General features: G+C 39.7%; 1 protein-coding gene across 1 annotated transcript in view; it reads left to right on the forward strand.

Moving 5' to 3' along the window:
• NDST4 (N-deacetylase and N-sulfotransferase 4) overlaps positions 1-23186 on the forward strand; it is a 244223-nt gene extending 221037 nt beyond the window's left edge. Inside the window, exons 8-13 of the mRNA XM_056116854.1 lie at positions 3279-3402; positions 5260-5434; positions 13206-13376; positions 14220-14329; positions 20573-20675; positions 23001-23186. Of these exons, the coding sequence (XP_055972829.1) occupies positions 3279-3402; positions 5260-5434; positions 13206-13376; positions 14220-14329; positions 20573-20675; positions 23001-23120 (803 nt within the window). The 3' untranslated portion in view covers positions 23121-23186. The remainder of the gene's footprint in view (positions 1-3278; positions 3403-5259; positions 5435-13205; positions 13377-14219; positions 14330-20572; positions 20676-23000) is intronic.
• The last annotated feature ends 779 nt before the right edge of the window (positions 23187-23965 follow it).

Consider the following 23965-nt stretch of genomic DNA (forward strand, 5'->3'; position numbering starts at 1 on the left):
TACTACATAGACAATAGTAATTCTAAAGGCAGAATCTACTGGTCTGAAATCTGCCCAGATATCTCTATTGTTCAGTTATTGGCATTCATTTCTCATGATTTGGCTGACTTTTCCTAGTAAACTTACTCTGGGAGAAGAAAATAAGGTGATTGTATACAAAATAGAATAAAGTTGCGCTTAGGATGTGACATATATCAAGTCTTTCAGGCTTCTTTCAGAAACTATTTTTATCAAAGCCTCTGGATAAAAACAAATGTCAAGAAAGATGAAACCATGAGTGATCGTAGCTGCATTTTGAGAGGCTAGAGAGACAATAGAGGGGACAAGGCTTTTAACCTGCATGTGGCCAATCCCAGCTCAACCTCCAGCACAATATGGTCCCCCAGGTATTTTTGGGTGCACCCATAGAGGTCCATGAACACATCCAGGGTGCCAAGGCAGTTCTTGCACTGCAGGTCCCAAACAGCACCTTCTACTTGGGCCCTCACTCTGAGACATCTGCCCAGTTGGCCAAGATGTTTGAAGCGGCCCCTAGACCTCCTGAACACTTCTTGGGAAGCCGAGGAATCTTCTGGATAATGTCTATCATACATGAAAGAGCCTTTTCCTTCCCTCCTGTTGGAGATTCATGATACTCCTTCTGTTCTTGGCAACAGCAAGGTGCATAGTCAGAACTTCAAGGCTTCAAATTCTGTGACTACTGGGGTGATGAAATGTGTGCATGTGCCACTGGTGAGGTTATAAAGTCCTTGTAGTGATGCCCAACCAGAATTGGAAAATAGTCTTTGGTATGTGCCCAGCATTCATTCATTCTCAACAGTTCGAAACATTCAAGTATTGGTAATTCCCAGCTCAATGAGTCTCTAAAACACCTTCTATCTCTTTTAACACACACATACACGTACACAAGCACACGTGTACATGTGCTCTCTTTCACCGCCATGTACAATTTCTGATTTACTTTTCTAAGTATTCAAAGGATTTCTTCTGATTCCATGTTCCCTTCCAAATACTACTCCATACTATTCTATCTCTCATACTATTCTATCTTCTCCCTGGAACGTCTTTTGTTCTCACCTCTCACATCTTCTTTGTTTTTGAATTCCTGTTACTTTTGAGCATAAATCAGACAAGATCTTCACTCCTGGGAGTCCCTTATATCTTTCGGGTTTGAGATATTTCTTTAGCCTATTTTTGTCTCATGCTTCTACCTCAGTCCTAAACTATTTGACTCCTCCCATTTATTTTAGCTAAATGCACTTGATTTCATTTCAAATCTGAAATGCCTTTAACTGCTAATGAGATATCCTTAAAGTAATGTTTTGGGTTTTTGTCCTCCCATTTTACTAGACATTTACTTAGATCTGTTGACTCTTCTTTAGGATTCAAACAAGTGGTGATATCATTGGGACTTAAGGTTCAGAAGCCTTTGCTCCCACAAGCTTAAGATATATTAGACTAAAACGCCGCTTCTTTGATGACCTTCTCTGTTTCCAGAAGTCCAGCTTAAATCCTTGCCGAGCCAATGCATTTGTGTAGCTGAACTCCAGCCCGCCCTAGGACTGAGAGATCTAACAAATGCTCCTAGGTCCAATATCCAAAAGGAATAATCTTTTTCAGAAGGGAAACCTTGATGTATGGAAGGAAGCCCCAGATCACAGTCACTTCCTAATCCTTTCTGCTCTTGCTCTCTGGCTGTAGCCTCATCACAAAGAAAATCAGGTTCAGAGATGACATCAGTGACTTCTGTAGTGTTATCAACCAGTCCCTGTCCTACCCCAGTTAACAGTCTTGGTTTCCCCATCTGGTCTGGGTAGGACATTCATGGAACCATCTTTCCTTGTCTCTCAGTCTCACTGAAGAACTTAACACTTTTTTTTGCTTTTTGGGTCACACCTGGTGATGCTCAGGGGTTACTCCTGGCTCTGCACTCAGGAATCACTCCTGGCGGTGCTCAAGGGACCATATGGGGTGCTGGGAATCGAACCCAGGTTGGCTGCATGCAAGGCTAACGCCTTCCCTGTTGTGCTATCGCTCCAGCCCCAGAACTTAACATTTTAAGGGGCAATTTTATTTTTATTTTGGGTAGGGGCAAGTGGGTCAGTGTTGAACCAAAGTGAATGGTGCTTGAGGGCTAGACTTGGTCCTGTGTGAGGGTACTGTCTTGGAGAAACCACATGTGGGGTTGTGGATTTGGCTGCAAGCAAAGCAAGTGCCTTTACCTCTGAACTGCCTCTCCTAAGTCCCAAAGACCATTCTAGAAAATGCTTTTCAGGGAGTCAGAGAAATAGTACAGAGAGTAGAGCACTTTCCATGCATGTGGCAGACCTGGGTTCAGTCCCCGGCATCCCATATGGTCCCCTGAACCGCCTCCCCCCAGGAGCAATTCCTGAGTGCAGAGACACGAGTATCCCCTTAGCATCATTGAGTGTGATCCCAAAACAAACAAAAAATAGAAAGCACTTTCTCCCAAAAGCCTTCATTGATGACCCAATTCTAAATTGCCCCTTTTCTCAACTATAAGAAAACCAGGCTGACCTTCTCCCATTGTGGGGACTGTCACACAGTGTCCCCATTGCCGGCTGACATGACCCAGGTTACATGTAGATTTCAGGCTTATCGAGGGAAGCATATGTGTTTTTCTTATTAAGTTGTCACCAAACCTTACTCCAGAGCCGCGTGTCAGGCCACCAGTCAGCATCTGTTGCATCGTTTGATTGAATTTAATTGATCACTGAGGGAAAACCCACCAGCTCAGGCAGTTTGCCGGGTGTGCTGGTTGCTTAGGCCAGTCACCTGTCTTGGCTCACCTGATATCTGAGATTCTCTCGTAGCTGTCATCCTTTGATCATGTTCTCACATCAAACAGGTATTTAGGGACATGGATTCATGAGCTCAAATAAGAAACTTTAATTCTTGCCACATGAAATGCCCCCAATTCCTCTAAGATACTCATTTTAAGCAGAAAAATGGTACAGGGTCAAGATATTTGTCTTGTGTGCAGCCAACTTGTGTGAATTCAGTTCACACTCTGGCACTATAGAGTTTCCTGGGCTCCACCATGAGAATTCCCTGAGCACTGCAAGGTATGGCCCCAAACCCTCCTCCTCAAACATTTAGAAGAATCATTTTGACCCCAGGTCTTTTTTAAGCACACACACACACACACACACACACACACACACACACACACACACAGATACACACACAAACTCTAAGATAATGATTTTTCCCTTCTTTTGCTATCATATAACATGTTACCTTCTTCTTTGTAATAGGAACAACTGCACTTTATTTATTTCTTCTCATGCATCCTTCCATCATCAGCAATCTCCCCAGTCCAAAAACCTTTGAAGAAGTTCAATTCTTTAATGGCAACAACTATCACAAAGGAATTGACTGGTAAGAAAAATAACAAAAAATAAAGTCCATTATTAACACATGCTCAATCACTGCAGAGCAATTATAGATGTATGCATGGCATCTACATAATTACAGAATAAATTTGTTATGCTCAATTCTACCAGAGTGAATTAGAAATTAATTTATAATGACAATATGTTTAATCAGTGTTGCCTATAATTTGATTTGGACAGTGCAATAATGATAATATTTTTCTGGTAAATTACTATGATTGAATAAAGAGGATTATGGAAAATTTTTCATCAGAATTATTCATAAGGATATTTTAAATTCTCTTTAAGCATGTTATTATTTTACTGTGTCTTGGATTTTTTTTTAACTAAACACATTATTCGTCTTCACAAGGACGCTTGAAGAAGCAAATAAATCATTAGGTTGCTTTATTTTATACTTTGTGACATGTATCCTCATTAACCACATAGACAGTATATGTTGTATTAGAAAATATATTCTGATATTTGTCATGCAAATAGGAACAGACCACTTCCCAAGTCATATTAATTCTAGTCAGTCACATGCATGCAGAAAGGGGATATTAATTTGCATTTGATGAATTAGGAAAAAAAATTAAATTACCACATTTTCCCTCAAATGAAGTGGAATAAAGTGGATCTTGAAACTGGTCTTCAATCCGGTGATTTTTTTTCAAGCTCTATTCCAATATTCTAATAAAAAGGCGGCTGTTAGAAAATGAATTTCCATTTCCTTGATACAGAAAGCAGATCTCCTCACCTGAGGAAAATCTTCAGAGCATGCCACCTGGAGTTGCCCTCACCCAGTGGGCTGTCCTCATGGAAGGACCGTTCATTTCAGATGCATTTAGGATTAAAGTTGGGAAGAATATCTGGGAGTTGCTTTGTTTCCACTTCAAGCAGACACCCCTCTGTCCTCCTCAGGGACTGAATGAAACTGGAGATCACATGCCAGTCATGACATGCCACTTGCTCGCATCTGTGGTACACTCATTGGGAACCGGGTCTATAGATGAGACTTCTCATTGCTTCCCATGTTTAAAAGCTGACAAATGTCAAAGAGGGAAAAATAAGTATCTTCTGTGAATTGTTAATTGAGCCCATTATTTATTTCCAGAACATTTGAAGGTTAGAGAAGTGATGAGCTGTAAGGAGGGTCAGAGGCGTAATTAAAGCCTTGCACTGAATTAGCCTCGAAACATATTGATTCCATAATCTACACACAGAGGAATGTTCCCACAGCATATGGAGAGGTGAACCGACCCAGGCGCTACGGAATCAACAAGCAGGAAATATCCCTTAATTACTCAAGACAGACTCTAATGTGCTCACATTGTTACACAAACTACAAATGATGCAGAAGTTAAGAAGGAGCGTGGCTATGCTCTAATCTGTATTTAATAGCTGGTCCCATTTACACGTTTTCCTCTCCTGGATACTTTCATCTCAGTTGAGAATTTTGCTTCCAAGTTTGCAGGTTTAAATTTACTATTTAAAAATATTTGTCAAATAATCCTGTGTTTGCCAATGGCAGGCTTACTTCTTTCTGGATTTGGCTTGTGATAGCCTAATATAGAACATCAGGCCAAATTTAAAGGACTTGCCCTCTTTTCTCTATCAAATCACATATTTAATTCGTTGTAATGCTAATATTTTGGATTCTTTTAGCACTTCAGAATATATAGAATATGTACTATTCTAATGATGATAACACTGATAATCGAAAATTTACAGAAATAAACATAAACCTGTAGGAATAACAGCATGCTGAAATTATTTCATATGCATGGAAAGCAATGAGAATATATAGAGAGAAAGATATATAGATATATTGTAGTAATTGATTATCTTTGTCTTCCTTTAGGTATATGGACTTCTTCCCGACCCCATCCAACATTACAAGTGATTTTCTCTTTGAAAAGAGTGCAAATTACTTCCATTCCGAAGAAGCTCCTAAACGAGCTGCATCCCTGATCCCCAAAGCCAAGATCATCACCATCCTCATAGACCCCTCAGACAGAGCATATTCTTGGTACCAGGTAAGAAACCATAAAAAATACTGTGAATACCGTTTGGTCATAGTTTGCATGTAAGCAATGGTGAAGTACCAAAATAAAGTCCAAATATATTTTTTAAATTTTATTAAAATCTCAGGATTTACCGTTTTTTTTTATTGGATTTTTAGACACACTATGTTCCATCACCAATTCCACCATCCATATCATCTGCCAATCCACCAGGCTACTGAGATTTCCGCCCTTCTTTCTCCTCCCTACCCCCAGCCAGCCACTTTGACAGGAAACTTAAGTTTGGTTGTTGAGGCTTTGATCTCTTATTTGCGGTGTTGGTGACTGTGGTTTGGGTATTTAACAGTACCACTCCTTTACACCGCCAATGAACTCAGATCCCCATTGTATCCCATCTGTCCTTCCCACCCCCCTCGATTTCTTTCCTTCCCCACTCATAGTCAAATATTTAAAGAATTCACTAAAAAAAGAAATAGGAGTTGAATTATTAAACTCCAAGTGGGTCAAGGACTTTCAAATATAAAACGATAGAAAGTCTAGTTCATCAAAGAATTAATGCAGTAACTAAATCACAGAAACGCGTAAGATGTGGGTCTGCCACCATTAGAAAAAGAAAAATTAAAAGTAAAGGAGAGAATCTTTAGTAAATACATGGTGAGTGACTAAGTTACTTTATTTTAAAAAAATGGTAAAACAAAATAAATGAGAAAGTAAATAAAAACTGCATTAAAAATTTAACAAAATAAGTAAGTAGAGAAGAAAGACAAATATAACCGCTCCATAATTTGTATAAATATTATCAAGTCAATGAGATGTTAATAAAATACATATCAGAGCAATATTTTTCATTATATTTATTTATTGAATCACTGTGGGAAAAGTTACAAAGCTTTCAAGTTTAAGTCTCCATCACACAATGACCAAACACTTTTTCCTTCACCAGTACTTATTTTTCACCACCAAGAACCCCAATATACCCCTCTCTCACCCCTCACAATGCCTGTGAGGCAGATGATTTCTACTTAACTCTCTACTTTGATTACATTTATTATTTTGACAAAAGATGCACCATTATTGTTTAGAATTTCCACCCAACAATCAGAACTGCTGAAAAGGCATTGTGAAATAATTTGTTTTCTATAGCTGGCTATGAGAACAATATGATGTCACCCAGTCGCTATTGAGGCCGCGAGATTTTGAATTTCTGATATTTTACTAATTAAGTCTGGAGGGATTTCTGCCAAGACCTAGCTGGAGCGATAGCACAGCGGTAGGGCGTTTGCCTTACAAGCGGCCAACATGGCCAACCCGAGTTCAATTCCTCCGCCCCTCTCGGAGAGCCCAGCAAGCTACCGAGAGTATTCAATATGCCAAACACAGTAACAACAAAGTCTCCAATGGAGACGTTACTGGGCCCACTCGAGCAAATCGACGATCAACGGGAGGGCCTTTACCTTTACCTTTACCTTTGGTTTCTGTGCTATGGAGCCATGGCCGTGCCTGAGAGCCGCTCATGGGGAGCAACTCATGGCTTTGGTAGGGCGTGAAGGAACTAGCCAGTACCACCCACCTTCCCATGAGGCTGCAGTTGCCCCATCACTGCCAGCTCATACTTGACTTTCCGATAAGCTCTGATGTGGCAGCCACCTTGCTGCCAGTGGGGGGGAGGGAAGGCAGAAGAGAGAGACACCCTTTCCCTCCCAGGGAGGCATGGTGCCATAGTTTAACACATAGTCCATTCACTTTTCTGCCGCAAGCTGCTGGGCTCTGGTTTAAGTTATTGTGCCTCTGGAGCCATGGCAGTGCTGGAGAGCCAGAGCAATATATTTTAATGTCATCTCAACAAATGGTAATTTTTCTTCTCTCTTCTGATAATAAAAAAGAAACATACTCTAATATTCCAGGAGAAGGATATAGATGGGAAAGTTCTCTGAAGTCTAATGTGGCAGTTGAAATTATCTTAAAGTTATTAGTTATTAGTTGAAAGTTATCAAACATCATAGAGATTCTTGTGTGTTATGGTTCCTCTTCTGGAATCAATGGTCAGGAAAACTTCAAAGAGATGAACAAATATTGATTCCTTTATTTATAGCCTAGCACTATAAAAATAATAACAAACAAGAAATAAATGCCCAGCAATATGGATTGTCTCACCCTGAAATGGAAGAGTTTGCAGCTCTATTTAATTATGGTTTCAATCGATGAGATGATAATTAAAACATTGTGTTCACTCTAATGTGTGGAGAGATCATCAAGTAATTATAAAAATATATAATTAGAAAAGGTGACTGCTGTGAGGAAGTGTAAGGTGCAATGCGAGCATTCTCCAGGGAAATAAACTTTAGATGGAAACTGAAGGCTGAGTAGTATTGACTGAGTGAGGGTAGTTGGGGAATATACATGAACAGTTCCCTTCCTGAAAGGACCAGAGTCCATTTAAAGAGCTAGAGAATCTTCCATGTGGCTAGAGATGGCACTATGGTGTTGTATGCTAAGTTAGAGTGCATGGGACCAGCATCCTTTGAGGAGTTGAAAGCCTGGGTTGGAATATTCATCCAGATTTCTTTTCAGAAAACACTATTGCCTATGCTATTTCAGGGGCCTGGGGTCGTGCCACATCCAGGCTCTGTTCTCCAGGATTACTCCAGGATTACTCCTGGAAGTACTCAGGGCACTACATGTGGTCCTTGGGATGGAACCTGACTAGGTGTGAGGCAAATGTCTTCACTCTTTTACTGTTTCTCCAGCTCCTCACTTCTGCTCTTTAAAGAAAGGGCTGCAATGGGACCGATGACTATTCACAGAAATCTAATCAGAGACTGTATCCATTGTCCTGTGGATAAATGAGGGTAGCTTGGACAGAGACAGAACATAGCAATGGAGAGAAGTAGAAGTATCTGGAGATGTCCAAGGAATTAGATTCCTTTCTGGTTAACCATGTGGTGGTCATATGCCTCCAAGGACAAAGAAGCACTAATGAAGGATGTGAGAGGGGTTCAGTAGTAGTGTGGGGTTGTTAAGTCATTTGTCTTGTATGCAACTCACCCAGATTCAATCCCGCAGCACCCACTATAGTCCCCTAAGCACAGACCCAGGAGTAAATCCTGAATTTCCCCAGGTGTGGTTCCCAAAAGAAAACAAACAAAGGATGCATGAAGGCTAAAGAGGTGAGGCAGGTTGAGATGATGGAACCAGGCCAACCAAAGAGAGATATAGAGGTTAACTAGTATGCTTGGTCTGCGCTGCTGTCTTAAATTTGCAAAGCAAAAGCATGAAGCCATAAAAACAGTAAAATCGGGATTTTCTGAGAGTTCTCAGTAACTTGAAGCCCCCAAATTGCAAATATAAGTCTGGGAGTTCAATCCCAGGTGTCACTACTTGTGCCAAGTGCAATCTTGGCATCTCTATTATCTGGGATCCCCAGTGCAATGAGTTCCCACTATATCCCTGCCAGATGTGTGTAAGCACAATTAAGAATTCAAAAGGAAAAAATCACTTGTGTGAGTGCCACAGAAACCCCCCAGAGAACACTGAGACCAGCATGTGCGACCAGAGAATAAGCACAACTAAGGTGTAACACCCTCTCCTTTCCCACAGCTAGTCAATATGGGGGCACTGCAGATGATGGAGCATAGCCATGGAGAGACAATAGCCAAAGAGTTTGGGAAAGTGCAACAGACAGAATAGCAAGAGACAAGAGAAAACAGTGAGAAAAATAGGATAAAAACTCCTGGAGGGTAATGGTACCCAAACCAAGAGAATCAAGTACTACCAATGGTAGTAAATGGTGGGGGTCCACCAGCTGCTAAGAGATTAGACAATTTGGGGACTCAAGTTCTGAACTCTTTTCAGTGGATTGAAAGACAGGAAGTGGAGCACTCAGCAGTAGAATGAAAAGAATAACGTCATATGGATTTTGTAAAGGAATAATTAAAAGTGGGGGTGAAGAAATGGATGCAACATTTGAAAAAGAAGTTCAAGAAATGTGGTATCAAAGGGGGTGGGGGATGACAATGACAAGACCCTCTTGCATAGAAACTGGAATCTACTCCAGGGAAATGTGTTGTGTAGTGTTGGTGGAGTCAAATGTGAGAGAAGTTTCCAGAAGGAGTCATTAAAGGATCAGCAGAGAAAATGGAGAATCCAGGAGACTTTGGAAACAGAGGCTTCTGGAAGTAGCTTAATGGGGAAGGAGCGACGTTGTCTCCAGAGCTCCTCTCTTTTCCTATGCTGGGAACCTCTCGGCATTCAAAGGGTATCTGTAAGCCCCGTTTCAGAAATGTTTTTTCATGAAAGGACAAAACTATGTTGCTAATTGTTGTTTAAATATAATTATCTCAGTGCTTTTCATAATAATTATTACCACAATACTTTTAAAATCATCCACAAACACTTATGTAAACATTAAATGGTAAGAAAGGGGCTAGAGGGATGGCACAGTGGGTAGGGCATTTGCCTTGAATGCGGCCAACCTGGGTTCGATTCCCAGCATCCCATATGATCCCCCAAGTACCGCCAGGAGTAATTCCTGAGTGCATGAGCCAGGAATAACCCCTGTGCAACTCTGGGTGTGACCCAAAGAAAAAAGCAGAAAAACAATGGTAAGAAAGGCACAACAGTGCTTTGACTACCCTATCTTTCCATATAGGATGAAAGTAGACATTTTAATTGATCAAAAATGCCTATCATGTGATATAAAATAACTAAATTTTATTGACAGCTAAATCATAGAGTGAATGCTTAAATTCCTTCAGAGATTGCTGAAATAAAGATTTTTAATATATCCAAATTTATAGAATTTCTGATAGCACAGCGGGTAGGGCGTTCGCCTTACAAGCGGCCAACATGGCCGACCCGAGTTCGATTCCTCCGCCCCTCTCGGAGAGTCCGGCAAGCTACCGAGAGTATTCAATATGCCAGACACAGTAACAACAAAGTCTCCAATGGAGACGTTACTGGGCCCGCTCGAGCAAATCGACGATCAACGGGAGGGCCTTTATCAGTACCTCTGGATAAGAACATGTGTGTTGATACTTGAGGGACAAACAAAAGAACAAAGGAAGAGGCTGGCAATTTGAAGATCTGGAATAGAGAAATGGAAGTGTTTTTTCAGTATTTGGCAATGAGTTTATATAAGGGGAGCATAAAAAAATCACTTAGCAGGTAACAGTTTGAGGAGAGGAAAAAAGAGGAGGATGTTAAACCATTGTCTAGGGATACGATAAAGTTAGCAAGAGAACTCTAAAAGGAACCTCAGTAATGATGAAGACCAAATTGAATTTGGTAGTGTTGAATTTAAGGTGGTAGTAAAGCATGTGGTGGTGATAGAATTGATGACTTTACCCCCTTGCCGATCAGTGGAGGCCATCCTGTGGGATTCAGTTGCCATCATGGCCAGAGTAGGTGGTGCAGAGCTCTACCTACCAACACTTAACAAACCAGGTGTATCAAAACCAGATCAACCATACACAAGGCATCTGTCTCAGCCCCTGTGCTGTTTATCTGGCCCCTGATGAATGTGTATACTTAATACATGGGTAGAAGTAAGTACTCAAATATAGAATATTAAAAGAAAAATTTTTAAAAGAAATAGTAAGTAAAAGCATTTTGCTTTAGGGGTCTTCTCAAAATGTCTTTAATAAACATTACTGAGAGCAATAATGATGAACAGAAAAAATAGAGCATTGCAAATATGGATCACAAGTGGTTGAGATCCAAATAGATTATGTGCAGGATTCAGCATATAACAACTAGAATCATGAATTTGTGTCTCTTCCAATGTATAAAACTGTGTCTTTCTTTATAAAATTTCTGTTGCAAAGCAAGATCAACTTATTCTTCAAATGGGCACTAAAAGCATTGAGACGTTATGACTTAATTTAAAAAATGTTAGTGATAGTACTTGGACAAATGTTGCATTTTTTTCTAGTAGAAATCACAATCACTACTTAGCAGATTTATGTAAATCTCTTTCTACCTACATAGTTTAAACCATTTAAATCAAAGAATCCTGGTGTGCTTCTTTCAGTCAATTCTTTGAACATATATGTTTGAAAGGGATTATTTTTCTGGGAATACTTTTTACTCCTATATTGCTAAGCACAGGGTCCCCAAACTGCCCCACATTTCACAATAATGCAGCCTATTACTAGCCAGTTCTGTCTGTTCAGTAAATACCATAAATCCAAAGCTCAGCAGGTGTAATTCAGAAACTCCTACAAATGTCACCTGCCATGGTAATTTCTACCCCACATTTTTATAATAGGTCTCACAAAGGAGCTAGAATCCTATTTTTTTCCTATAAAATATGTCCCTTTGTGACTTTCCGGTCATATTTTTATGTTAATATTAGAAGCAGGAAAAAGTTGGTGAAAGTTAATATAGGGTCAATAAAGTATGGTTTCATATTATCACTTCTTAAATTAAGAATGTTAGTATTACAATATTAATATGCACAAGGCATTGTGTATGTTTCTTTATTCATGGTATATAATTTATGCATATTATATTCATTAAACGTATTATGTCCCTGGGTATTTAGCAAATGCATGTTTTGAATGTTAGTGAGTATACAATGAGCATCCTTTCAAAGTTTTGTTCTTCAGTCTACCAGTTACTCTCTCTTCACCATCCACCCCTTCCTCATCACCTTTAACTTTTTGTCATTTCTAATTTACTCATAGGGCCTGCATTACACATTTGCTTCAAGTCCCAATGTACTTTCGTGAATATATGAGTAAATTTTCTCCACGTTCACTTCCAGATATCTTGCAAAGATCAATTATCCATTCCTACACGTCTTATTCCCACATTCTTTCCTGTCCATTTTTCTGTGCTTCTCAGAATCATCCTCTTAAACTCAAAAATTTCATCCATTACAAAATAGTATCTCTTTATCTTTTATTCCAAACTAATCACTAATTGCCCTGCCTATCCCTGGTCAGCAAATAACTCACACCTCTAGTCAAATATATAACTTCATTAAAATTGGTTCACTTTGATTTCTTTGACAATAGTGATTATGTCTCCTTTATATATACCCTTATCTCTGGGCCCTATGTAGTTCTTTGTTTGGGTAGTGAACTTAATAAAAGCTCATAAAAGAGTATTATTGACTCTCAGTGTTGGTCTCTCCTGCTGATAAATGATGTCACACTGAAAAGGACTCAGAGGAAAAGTAGTAGAGAAGTATTTGAGGATTAGCATGGTTAGGCAGAAACTCTTGGAAGATCCACAAGAAAGAATCTTAGGCAATATCAACATGAACCAGACACTTAAGCGAACATTAGGAATAGACATCTGCTTTCTCCACACTCAGCACCCCGACCATACAGGGTTACTTGGGAAATCCCAAAATCTGCCTGAATACCTTAAAAGAAACCAATGGAAAGAGTAAGATTCAAGACTTTTCTTGCCAATCTAAATCTCTTTTCATTGGTTTGATTTGTCTGGTTCCTAACATCTTGTCATATCTAATCAGACCCAAGAAGAAAATCCTCATACTCTATCTCTTGCCTGGCACCTAATCATTTGAGACACAAAGACTTTATAATCTGCATATTATTTGCTATTAATAGAAGTCTTATACTTTAAACTACTTTGAAAAAGCTGTATTTCAAAACCTAGGTTCCTGGATATGCACTTTTCTCATTTTTATTTTAAAAACCCTTTACTTTTGTGAAATAAGGGTGAGTTGCATACTTATAGACGTCAAACACACATGTGCACATGCAACTGTGAAACGCAAATGAACATAACTTTAAAACTGACTTTCTTGTTAAAGCATCAAAGATCACACGAAGATCCAGCTGCCCTAAGGTTTAATTTCTATGAAGTTATTACAACAGGACATTGGGCACCATCTGACTTGAAAACATTACAGAGACGATGCCTAGTTCCTGGGTGGTATGCAGTCCACATCGAAAGATGGCTAACTTACTTTGCTACTTCTCAGGTAATGTGCTGAAATGACTTTATTTCTCTCTTTTATATCTTGATTGTGTTGCATGGATAAACCAAAAGTCTTAGTAAACATAACCACAGAGGGTGATTTATAAGTGCACATCATACACAAGGAAGAAACATCTTAATAATAGTAGTCAAAGGGTAAGTGGAAACACAAGATCTTTTGGATAGTAGGTGAACTCAAAGTTATAAATCCTCACACAGGAACTATTACGTGATTCAAAGGCAACAATTCTCAGCCATAGGGAGGCCCCACCTTTATGGAATGCAGTGTGAAGCTGCTGTGTGTCATCTGTCCTGTGGGAGGTCAAGTATCGCATTGTCACAATGGAAAAAGCTCTAACAGCTCCAGAAAGTGGGGCAGAATAAGACGGATCATCATCCATGTCCTTTGTCATCTTCATTCCAAATCAGGTCCCAAAAAACCCAAGTGATCTGGCATGAATGAGTTCATCTGAACACCCACTGTTTCTAAGTCTTAAACCCCAGGATTAGCTTGAATACTTTTACAGGATGCATGATCACACTACAAATGAAAAATCCTGATTTGACTGGACTATTGAATCACAATAATATTTTTGATTATTTCTGATTTATGCTTGTCAAGAATTATATCTCCATAATTCACAGGAAATGGTGATCATGGCAAGCTTACATTGTTTATTTGGAAGGGCATTAGGACATTAAACACTAAAATCTATTCTGAGTATTGCCTTGCTTCTTCCTATTTACTCTGACCTAATTTATTCCTATCATATCAGGTCATGGGAGACAACCTAGTCTAATTTATTTAGTTTTGTTCTTCATGAAGTGACTATTTTTGACTTTACAGTTGCTAATTATTGATGGACAGCAGCTGAGATCTGACCCAGCTACTGTGATGGATGAAGTCCAGAAGTTTCTGGGAGTTACACCTCATTATAATTACTCTGAAGCATTAACGTGAGTCTATTCTCATGCTTGATTTCATTTCCATTAGTTGCCATCATAAATTATCACTGGTAGGTGTGTTTATAGCATCATTAATACTAGCTATGAATTTATACATCATTATGTTACTCAAAGCAGTCAAAGGAATATCCTCATTATTCATGTAATGTCTCCTTTTGAATACCACATGTACTTTATCTTATAAAACATTTTACATTTCAAAAATATTCACCTTTTTGGAGATTTGACCCTGTATAAGTTTGATTAAGTAAACTTTTTATGTACCTGGCTGTCCTCGCCGGGGCCCCTTGGAGGGGAGTGGGTTGAGCTTTCCTCCCTGCCCGACCAGGGCTCCGGCAGCCAAAGACCTCCAGAACCAGCCACCACCATGCTGAGACCACTCTCCACAGGCATGAAGGTAACGGCAGAGGAACAAAAGCATGCGGTCCCGGGGCTGAAATCTCCAAGCCTGCTCGGATCGGGGATGAGCATCCTCCACCCAGATCCTCCATATTCCAGTAGGCAGGGGTCACACCCACCAACTGGCCCCCTTGGTGCTGTGTAATTCCATCAACGGCCAAGACCCAGAGACTATAAAACCCAGCTCCCGGAAGCTCTTATTATCTCATTCTTACTTTGGACAAATTGGCAGGCTACTGAATGTAACCTGCCCACACGGCAGAGTCTGGCAAACTCCCCGTGGCGTACCCAATATGCCAAATACCAATAACAATGATGGGTCTCATTCTCCTAACCCTGAATGAGCTTTGATATGGCACTTTTGAAAAAAAAAATCTCAGGGTTAGGACGAAGGAGATGTTACTGGGGTCTGCTCAAGGCAATCGATGAACAACAGGATGGTTGTGATCGTGATCATGATTTATGTACCTAGAAATTGAATCATGGGTAGAAAAGATAATGTTCTGTTGTCAAAGCCATAGTACAGCAGGTGGGACACTCGCCTTGGACTCAGCTGCCCAGGTCTGATTTTTGGTACCCCATTTAGTTCCCCAAGTCCACCAGGAGTGATCCCTGGAAAGCAAAGTGAGGAATAAGTGAGCAATGCCTGGTGTGGCCACCCAAAATTACTAACAGACAAATGAAAATATAATGTTCTCTTCACCTGTTATTTCCCATATTATATCTCCTGGGGGGCGGCCAGAGAGAGTCCCCACGGCTCTCCCCCTCACCGCCCATGTTCAGGGTGGACCTGGCCATCATGCAGCTGGGGCAGCCCATGCTATGGGGCAGAAGGTGGACAAAACGAGAGCCAAGCCGGTTGATTGATCAGATGCTGTTTATTCCATTCTTCCCACGTGCCTGCCCCAGTCTCTCTGAGCCTCCCATTCTAGTCTCACACTGGTCCTCATTCCAGTCTCCTCCTGTCTCTCCCACTCATCTCTCTGTACTCCATCTCGCAGCATGGGCTCTCTCTCCACGTGCCTGCTCCTGTGTGCTTTTTCTACATTCTTCTCCCTCTGCTCCCTTGCTAGTCTCTCCTCACTCCATCTTGCAACCTTGCTCTCTATCTCATCTCTTTCCAGCTCCTGTATCACTCCTCTCTCTACCCCAGCACTCCAGGCCCACACTGCACCCAGACAGATAGCCAAATCAACACAAGAAAGCCCTTCCTGACTGCCAGACTCAGGGGCAGAAACCACCTGGGGTATTCCAAAGCCCTTCACAACTGCCCAGGGGCAAAATACCTCTTAAGGTGTTTTTCTCCTTTCCTCAGTCCAATAGCTCTGTCAACATCTTAATACTAGTCATTTTTATATGGACACAATAAGAGATACATTGAGGCTTGCAGGGCAGCTCTCCTGGGAACATCTTGCTATACACTCAGACTACAGAGCTCAGGCCAGATTGATCATCCCTAACCCTAGCAGGATCTGAATCTAGTTATTACTTTTTGGATCATGACAGCATTTGTCCATGACCAAGCTCTTATAGTTAAGCATTAGGCACTTTGACCAGGCTCATTTCAATGCCCAGGGTAGCACATAGCTCACCGCTTGCCCTGGTTCCATCCAGTCTCTCACTGGGACTCTGCTTTTGGGGATGCTAGGAAGTAAGGGCAGTTGAGGCGTAGGTCGAGACAACAAATGCCCAGGAAGAAAATATTATGGAGAGTCAATAAACTTCCAAGTTACAAAAGCATAGCATTTACTGTCTTCTTGCTCTGAATAAACTTTGCAAAGGACATAAGGAGAAGAGAAAAACAATATTTACAAGTCAACAGAGCACAAAGAAAGAAATTACAAATAAACACAGAGGAATTGGAGCACTGTAATGGGAGCAACCCAATAAACCTAAACTACCTGAGGCTATGCAGGCAGGACAAAACAATATTATCCTACAACTTCCTAAGTTAGAAACAATATACTGAAGACAATTGTTAGCTCCATGAAACCATCAGGGGTGGGGTCAAAATTGGGGAAAGGATCCATATAGGTTTCACCCTCTATTAAAGGACGATTAACGAAATAGAACCCGGTGTAGCATTCCAGTGACCTACTGTTACCTGGCAGACCCAAACCTCCTGGTGTGTAACCAGCCCTATCCATGGAGTGTTGCGCTGGAGAACAGTGTGCTTCAGCTTCTAGTAGTGTTAGGACCCACTTAGAGGGAGAACTGCCATCCACAACAGGCTTTGTGGCCTTCTAAGTGACTTAGGCCTCTTCCAGGAACAAGAAAGGCAGAAAAAAAACAGATGCTTTTGTCAAAGATTACAACTCCAGAATGAGATTAGGTCTCCGGCATGTAACTGTCACGAAGTGGGCTAGATGTTGCAGGCCAAAACAACAACAACAACAAAAATATGTATTCTTGCTGAGTAATGCTTACTTGCTAAAATGAAAGCATAAAAAAAAACCCTGCTGAATTTAGTGCGAGGGGTTCTTGTTGAACCCTGCTGCTCCGGGTAGATACATGGACCCCAGCTAGCTGGAACAATAAACCTCGCTATGTGATTTGCATTATCGGCTCTGTTCTCTGTCCTTGAGGGGTGGTTGACTCTCGAATCTAGCAGTAGCTGGGACTGCAGTTGCGATGTGACTGTCTTGGTATGACTTGAATGACTGAGGACTTTCTCCCTCACATCTCTGACTCTTAAGCTAAAATACCTGGAAACTGACCTCAGTGAGAGGAGACATCTCTGTGGAACTTAGTGTCCTCATAGGGCCTAAGGGAGCCATAATCTTTTCTACTTGGGTCTTGACCTTATTCTACTTGGGTCCAGTTTCTAATGATTTTACCGGAAGTCACTAAAACCAGGCCATACCCCCAGAGAGGGGCATGAGTGACCCTGTCTTCATGGACTAGAGCAAGGTCCTTCTGCAGAAATGACAATAGGAGGGTAAATAATGTTGCAGCCATTGAGGGGGAAATACTGTGAAACCTAAATCAGGAGCAGTTAAAAAAGAATAAAAATCAAAAGAAACAAGATAACCAAACAAAAAACCAACTCCTCCAAATCATAGCTTTAAAGGCCATATATTTGCCTCTCCTGCAAAGCCTGATATAGAACCTATTAAATTTTAGACAAAATTCCAACAAGCCTGATTCTATAATTTCCCAGTTCATAGCAGATTAGAATCAGCAATTGGACAATTAGAGAGGGTAATGACAGGACAGGAAAAGCAGTAATATGATTGGGTTGCATCTTTTCCACTGAAACAATCCTAATGAAGTTTTTGTAACACAAAGCATGCCCCTGTAGATTAAGTAGACAGAACTTCCTGTAATATATTTTCCATTATTTGATGTTGGCCAGGATTCTCAGCCTCTCTACAGCAGTTTAGGGAATAGCTCTTTCCTATTCGCTACACTTAGTTGCTTATGGTTCGATTAACCTGCAAATTCCTACTTTTAAAGAAGGATGATAAACAAGGACAAAATGAATGCCTTTTAATATGTCTCACATATCACGAAAATGCATAACAATTGGGCTAATCAGTAGACTGAAAGAATTTGGAGAGCAGCCAGCCCATGACCTGAAGGGTGTCCCACCGTCATTGTAGAAAAGATTTTGCTTCTTCATTTCACAATCTCATGACTACTAAAACAAAGCCATAAAACAATGAATCGTTTGAACTTCGGATAAATGGCCTTTGTTAGACTCGGGGTATATAAAGTTGTCAAAGCAATAAATGAATTGAGGACAGTGTGATCATGTAGATTCAAGGTTATGACAACCCCATGAAAAAGAATTACTCTATTCTCTATGGCGCTCCTTCCTGGGTCACAGGCAGATCTCTCTCACGCCTGCTGCTGTGCAGAGCCAGGCCTGAAGCCCATCCAGAGACAGCGGCATGCCTGAGAGCAAAGAAGAGTCTCTTAGTGTGTGTATAAATATCTTGGCTTTGTTGCCAGAACCGTATTCTTTCTTACCTTAATGCAGTTAAATATTTGCATCCTGAGGCAGAAAATGCTGTTGAGGGGCACAGTAATGCCGACTTTCCATCTCATTTTGCACAGCAGGCTGAATTGTTTTTCCTCTTGGGAAATTAGTGAAAACTACAGAAAGGACTGTGATAGGCAAGGAGCAGATTGAAAAGTCCAGGTTGGAAATGACTCTGCCTTCCTGTTATCCATTTAACCGGTGATGTATTTAATTTTAATTGATAACATGTACTTGGACAACCTGGTCGGCAAGGATCAAGTCTCTAATAATAGGCCAGGCAGAGAACTGTGAAGAAAAATTCCCTCTTCTTAAATGAGCTCACATATGTGCAGAGGCAAATTGCAGGTGCACAGGTATTACAGGAATGGGCCCAGGGCAACAAAATATTCTGCAACTAATTAACTTTACATCCCAGTCAATTATGCTTCATCCTCCTAAAACATCTGCTAAGCAACAAAAATGCAAACCTTTTCTATGTTTTATGCATGCAGCAAGTCCCATAGCAATAAATTTAAATTCTCCTTCTCATTTGGATCGTTCTTTCATTTTTCCTACCTTGTTAGTACTAAACAAAAGTTCTTATATATCTGAGTTTAAACAAAATAGTTAATTAGGCCTCACATATCCCATCTTTTGTAAATGTGTGTGGCGGGAGGAGCAAAATAACATTAGGGTTTCACGTGAGAGCATAAAACCCTAAATGGTCCATTGGACTCCGATCAGATGATGGAGGTTATCAGTGAAAGAGAGGGACCATAGTGAGGAGAACAATGGACTGTAATTGGAGCTGCTGGTACTTTGGTGTGGTGGCATATAGTTCGAAGATGTATCAATTTATATCTAACAGTCTTAAACATAAATATTATGTTAATTTGTTAAGAGTGTATAGGGATCTCATTGATGTATCCAATTACATCATCTGCCTTTAACAAAAGTAATGCGGTTATCCAATATTCCACTCACCATTTCTTCAGTTTGTGTCTTGTGTTGTCTGAAAATAAATGTATTGTTATGTATTGTTACACTTCTAGTTTCTTCCTTAGGACGTGTAAATGTTCTAATTATAAAAATACAAAGTTTCGCCAAATTAGAAGGTTTAATTTATGTCTACAGTTTCAGAAGTACATTTGTCTCACATTCTTTTTGTTTGTTTGATTTTGTTGCTTTACCCAGTGGTGTGGCCCCCAAATACCACTGGGTGTATTGTATACAAAATATAATTGTCTTTAATCAATTGTCCTTAATCAAATAAATTCAATAAATATTTGTAAAACTGAATTCAAATAGGAGTTGGAAGGATAGTATAGCAGGAAGGGAGCTTGCTGGCATACCGCCAACCCGGGTTTGATCCCCAGCACCCCAGATAGTCCCCTGGGTCCTGCTAGGAGTGATGCCTGAGTGCAAAGCCAGGAGTAAATCCTGAGAACTACTACATGTGGCCCCAAATCAACAGTAACAACAAAAATCAAATTAGTAGGCTTACAAAAGGGGCTGGAGAGATAGCACAGCAGTAGGGCATTTGTCTTGTGCACGGCCGGCTCAGCTGAGCCGGGTTCTATTCCTCCGCCCTCTTGGAGAGCCCGGCAAGCTACCGAGAGTATCTTGTCCCCACAGCAAAGCCGTATTTGATATGCCAAACACAGTAACAGTAAGTCTCACAATGGAGATGTTAGTGGGCCTGCTCAAGCAAATCGATGAACAACGGGAGGACAGTGACAGTGACAGAGACAAAAGGGGCATTTCTTTTGTACAACTGATGAGACTCAATTGTACACAACTTATGGTAAAGTTCTGTACACAACTTATAGTTACTACATTGTATGATCATTTTCATATTTTATCTTTTGTAGGTTTGACCCCCAAAAGGGATTTTGGTGTCAATTATTAGAAGGAGGAAAGACCAAATGTCTTGGGAAAAGTAAAGGCCGAAAATATCCACCTATGGATCCAGAGGTAATTGTTTCCTACTCCCTAAGCCACTAGTAAAACTCTGTGAGTACCATTTTAAAATCACTGACAATTATTTTTCTTATTTATTTTCCTCTTTCTTTATTATTAATTATTATCTATATTTAGAAGATATAAAACAGATTAGTAGACAGCAATAAAAATTGCCATTGGGATGCAATTATTCTTAACTTATTCAGCAAATATGTACTTTAAAATAAATTTTGTAAGCATTATTACTAAACATTAAATATGTGTATCGGATGTCTATAATGTAGCAGTAAGGGAAGCAATGAAGATTAAAGTGTTCTGATCATAAATTACAACCTAGAAAAAAAAGTTGGATCCTGTTTGGGCCTGGCAAACAGTACCCCTTTTTAGGTGAGATCTAAATGTCTCTTCAAGAGATACCATTATTGGTCTTTCACTTAGGGTATTTTAAGAGTTTGGGAAGTTCTCTGTATTATATATTACAATATCAAAGAGAGGCTATTTAGCAAAATAGTCATGAACCAAAAATTATAGAACGGTAAATTAGTTGTAGTTATTAGTGTAGAGTAAGATACATGAGACAATGACAAATAAAACTACAAAAAAGCCAGGGAATCTCCTAATGACTGTGACTTTATGAGGAAAAATGTAGACTAGAATCTGTAGACTAGATCTGTAGACTAGACTAGCATTGGGAAACCAGTTAGCAATCAGCTAAGCCAAATTTGAGTACCTCTCCTAAGGCAAGCTAGGCAGATTGGAGGTGATTTAGGTGTTACTATGGAAATAAAAGCAGCAGAAAGTTCTTAAGGTATACCTCTAAACTTAAAAAATTTCAAAACGATTTCAAAAATCACTTTAATCTTCCAAGAAATCAATGTAATGTTCCCACTACTTCTGTAAATATTGTATCCAGAGTTTATAATCAGGTTTAGGAGAAAAAAAAAAGTAATGAAATATCTGATGAATGGTACAAGACAAAATACAATTGTCTTAAGTCCATTTCCACTGTGTACACAAAAGCTGCCAAGGGAGTTTTTTTGAAGAAAGACTCATTTGTGCTAAAATATTGGGAAGGGCTTAAGATAGATGGTAAAACACTGACCAGAAGGAGAACACATGAGTCCCGCTACCTGTACTTAAATGGGAAACATTTTCCTCTCTATTATTTTAGCAAAGACACTGAACAATATTCACTGAGTTCTAATGCAAGAAAATTGACATCGGGAGAGAAAAGTCCAATTATAAAGTTTTGGTTTTTCAGAACTTAAAACACCAAAATACCACAAAATGATTATTTTTGAGGCATTCTTGCAATACGGTTCATTATCTCGTGTTTGATTACAATATAAGAATCACAAAGAAATATTTACAATTGGGTTGGAAAGATAGTACTTGTTTATCTCTAATCATTTTATTGCCTTGCAAACAACCAACCCTGTTTTGATCCTTGGGATCTCATATGATCTCGCAAGCACCACCAGGAGTTAATACTATCACAGATCTGAAGATAAGACCTGAACATGGGTAGATGACCCCCTAACTATACTTGGCTATACTCAGGACTCACCTCTGGTGCTGTTTAACAAAATTTTATAAAATGAAGTAGTAATTCTTTGTTTTTTATTTTTATTGAAATGGCTCTATATGAGAGACCCATCATTATGGGTCTCATTCTCCTGACCCTGAAAGAGCCTTGAATGTGGCACTTTTTATAATCCCAGGGTTAGGATGAAGGAGACATTACTGGTGCCTGCTCGAGGCAATCGATGAACAACAGGATGATCGTGATTGTGATTGGCTCTATATGCAGCATTATATGTTTCAAGTGAACATTATTGTAAATTGGTATCTGAATATACTAATTAAATGATAAAATATGCGTTTTGACCATGTGTTTCACCTCCTATGATAATCATGTTTATTTTTATGCATGGTCCTATTTTTACAGGAAGTGAACAATTTCAATGAAAATTTATGGGTTTTTATTCTAGCTCACTTCTATAGATTTGATAGCATACTAATTAGTTCCTCACCCCCAAATTACTCCTCTCATCAACTCATCTCCCTCCAGAAAGATGATCAGTTCTGTGATAAACACCCTAACGGTAAAAGGAATTGGAACTGTACTGATATTAATTTTGCAACTGCACTTTTGTTCAAATCTTTTTCAGAAGATTTGTTCAAATCTTTTCCATACATGGTACCTGTGGAAAAAATACAAAGAAATCAATGTTTCTTGATGCTTAATATTGAAAAGAACTCCATAAATCATGAATATTACAATTTTATTTCATGCGTCAATAGCTTTCTTTAAGTCTTCTTTCTTTTCCTTTCTAGTCTAGAACGTTCCTCTCTAATTACTACCGAGACCACAACGTGGAGCTGTCTAAGCTGCTTCACAGACTGGGGCAGCCTCTGCCATCCTGGCTGAGACAGGAGCTGCAGAAAGTGAGATAGCATCAGAGGTTGGAACCAAGGCGCACAAGAAACTAATTTTCACGATTAAATAACAAAACATCCCCACATCTTTTATTCCCTTAGTGACACTTGTGATTGTCTACAGACGATCACGTGAACAAATTCCCTTCTATCTTTTCATACAATGGAAACAGTTCTATATGCTCGATGTGTTGGCAATTCCTAACATTAGTCCCTGTGTGAGCTAGAGGGAGGCAGTTCCATGACATTATCCACTCTTCAATGTGGGGACGATAACACAGTCCTATTCCTCTCTTAACCTAACCTTAAGGTTTCCAAAACCCAATGTGTGATGGAGAACCCTGATTATAGACAACTGACAAATCAGAATCTTTAGAAAAAGATAAGGACAGAGTTCTCTAAATGAAGTGATACCCAGTATCTGAATTAAGTTAAATTTAAAAATAACATCATTTTGTTTGAAAAAATATGTAATGCATTCTCTAATTTTGAGCAGTTACTATTTATTATATTTATATCTGTTATATATCTGTTTTTCCCCCTCTATTTTCACTCCTCTTTATGAATTTCCTTGACTTGCTGAAGAAATTGGGAAGTTGTGGCTTTCCATGTTCTCTGTGGTTCTCTTGTAGAAAAAGACCATTTGAAGGGTTTCAGACTATAACATCTTTTGGGTTTGGGTTTTTTTTTTGTTTGTTTGTTTGTTTGTTTTTGGCTTTTGGATCACACCAGTGATGTTCAGGGGTTACTCCTGACTCTGCACTCAGGATTTACTCCTGACAGTGCTCGGGGGACCATATAGTTGCTCAGAATCGAATCCAGGTCGACAAACGCACTCTCTGCTGTACTATCGCTCTGCCTCC

Source organism: Sorex fumeus, unplaced genomic scaffold (assembly GCF_029834395.1).
Source record: "Sorex fumeus unplaced genomic scaffold, SorFum_2.1 ptg000033l, whole genome shotgun sequence".
NCBI classification, from domain to species: domain Eukaryota; kingdom Metazoa; phylum Chordata; class Mammalia; order Eulipotyphla; family Soricidae; genus Sorex; species Sorex fumeus.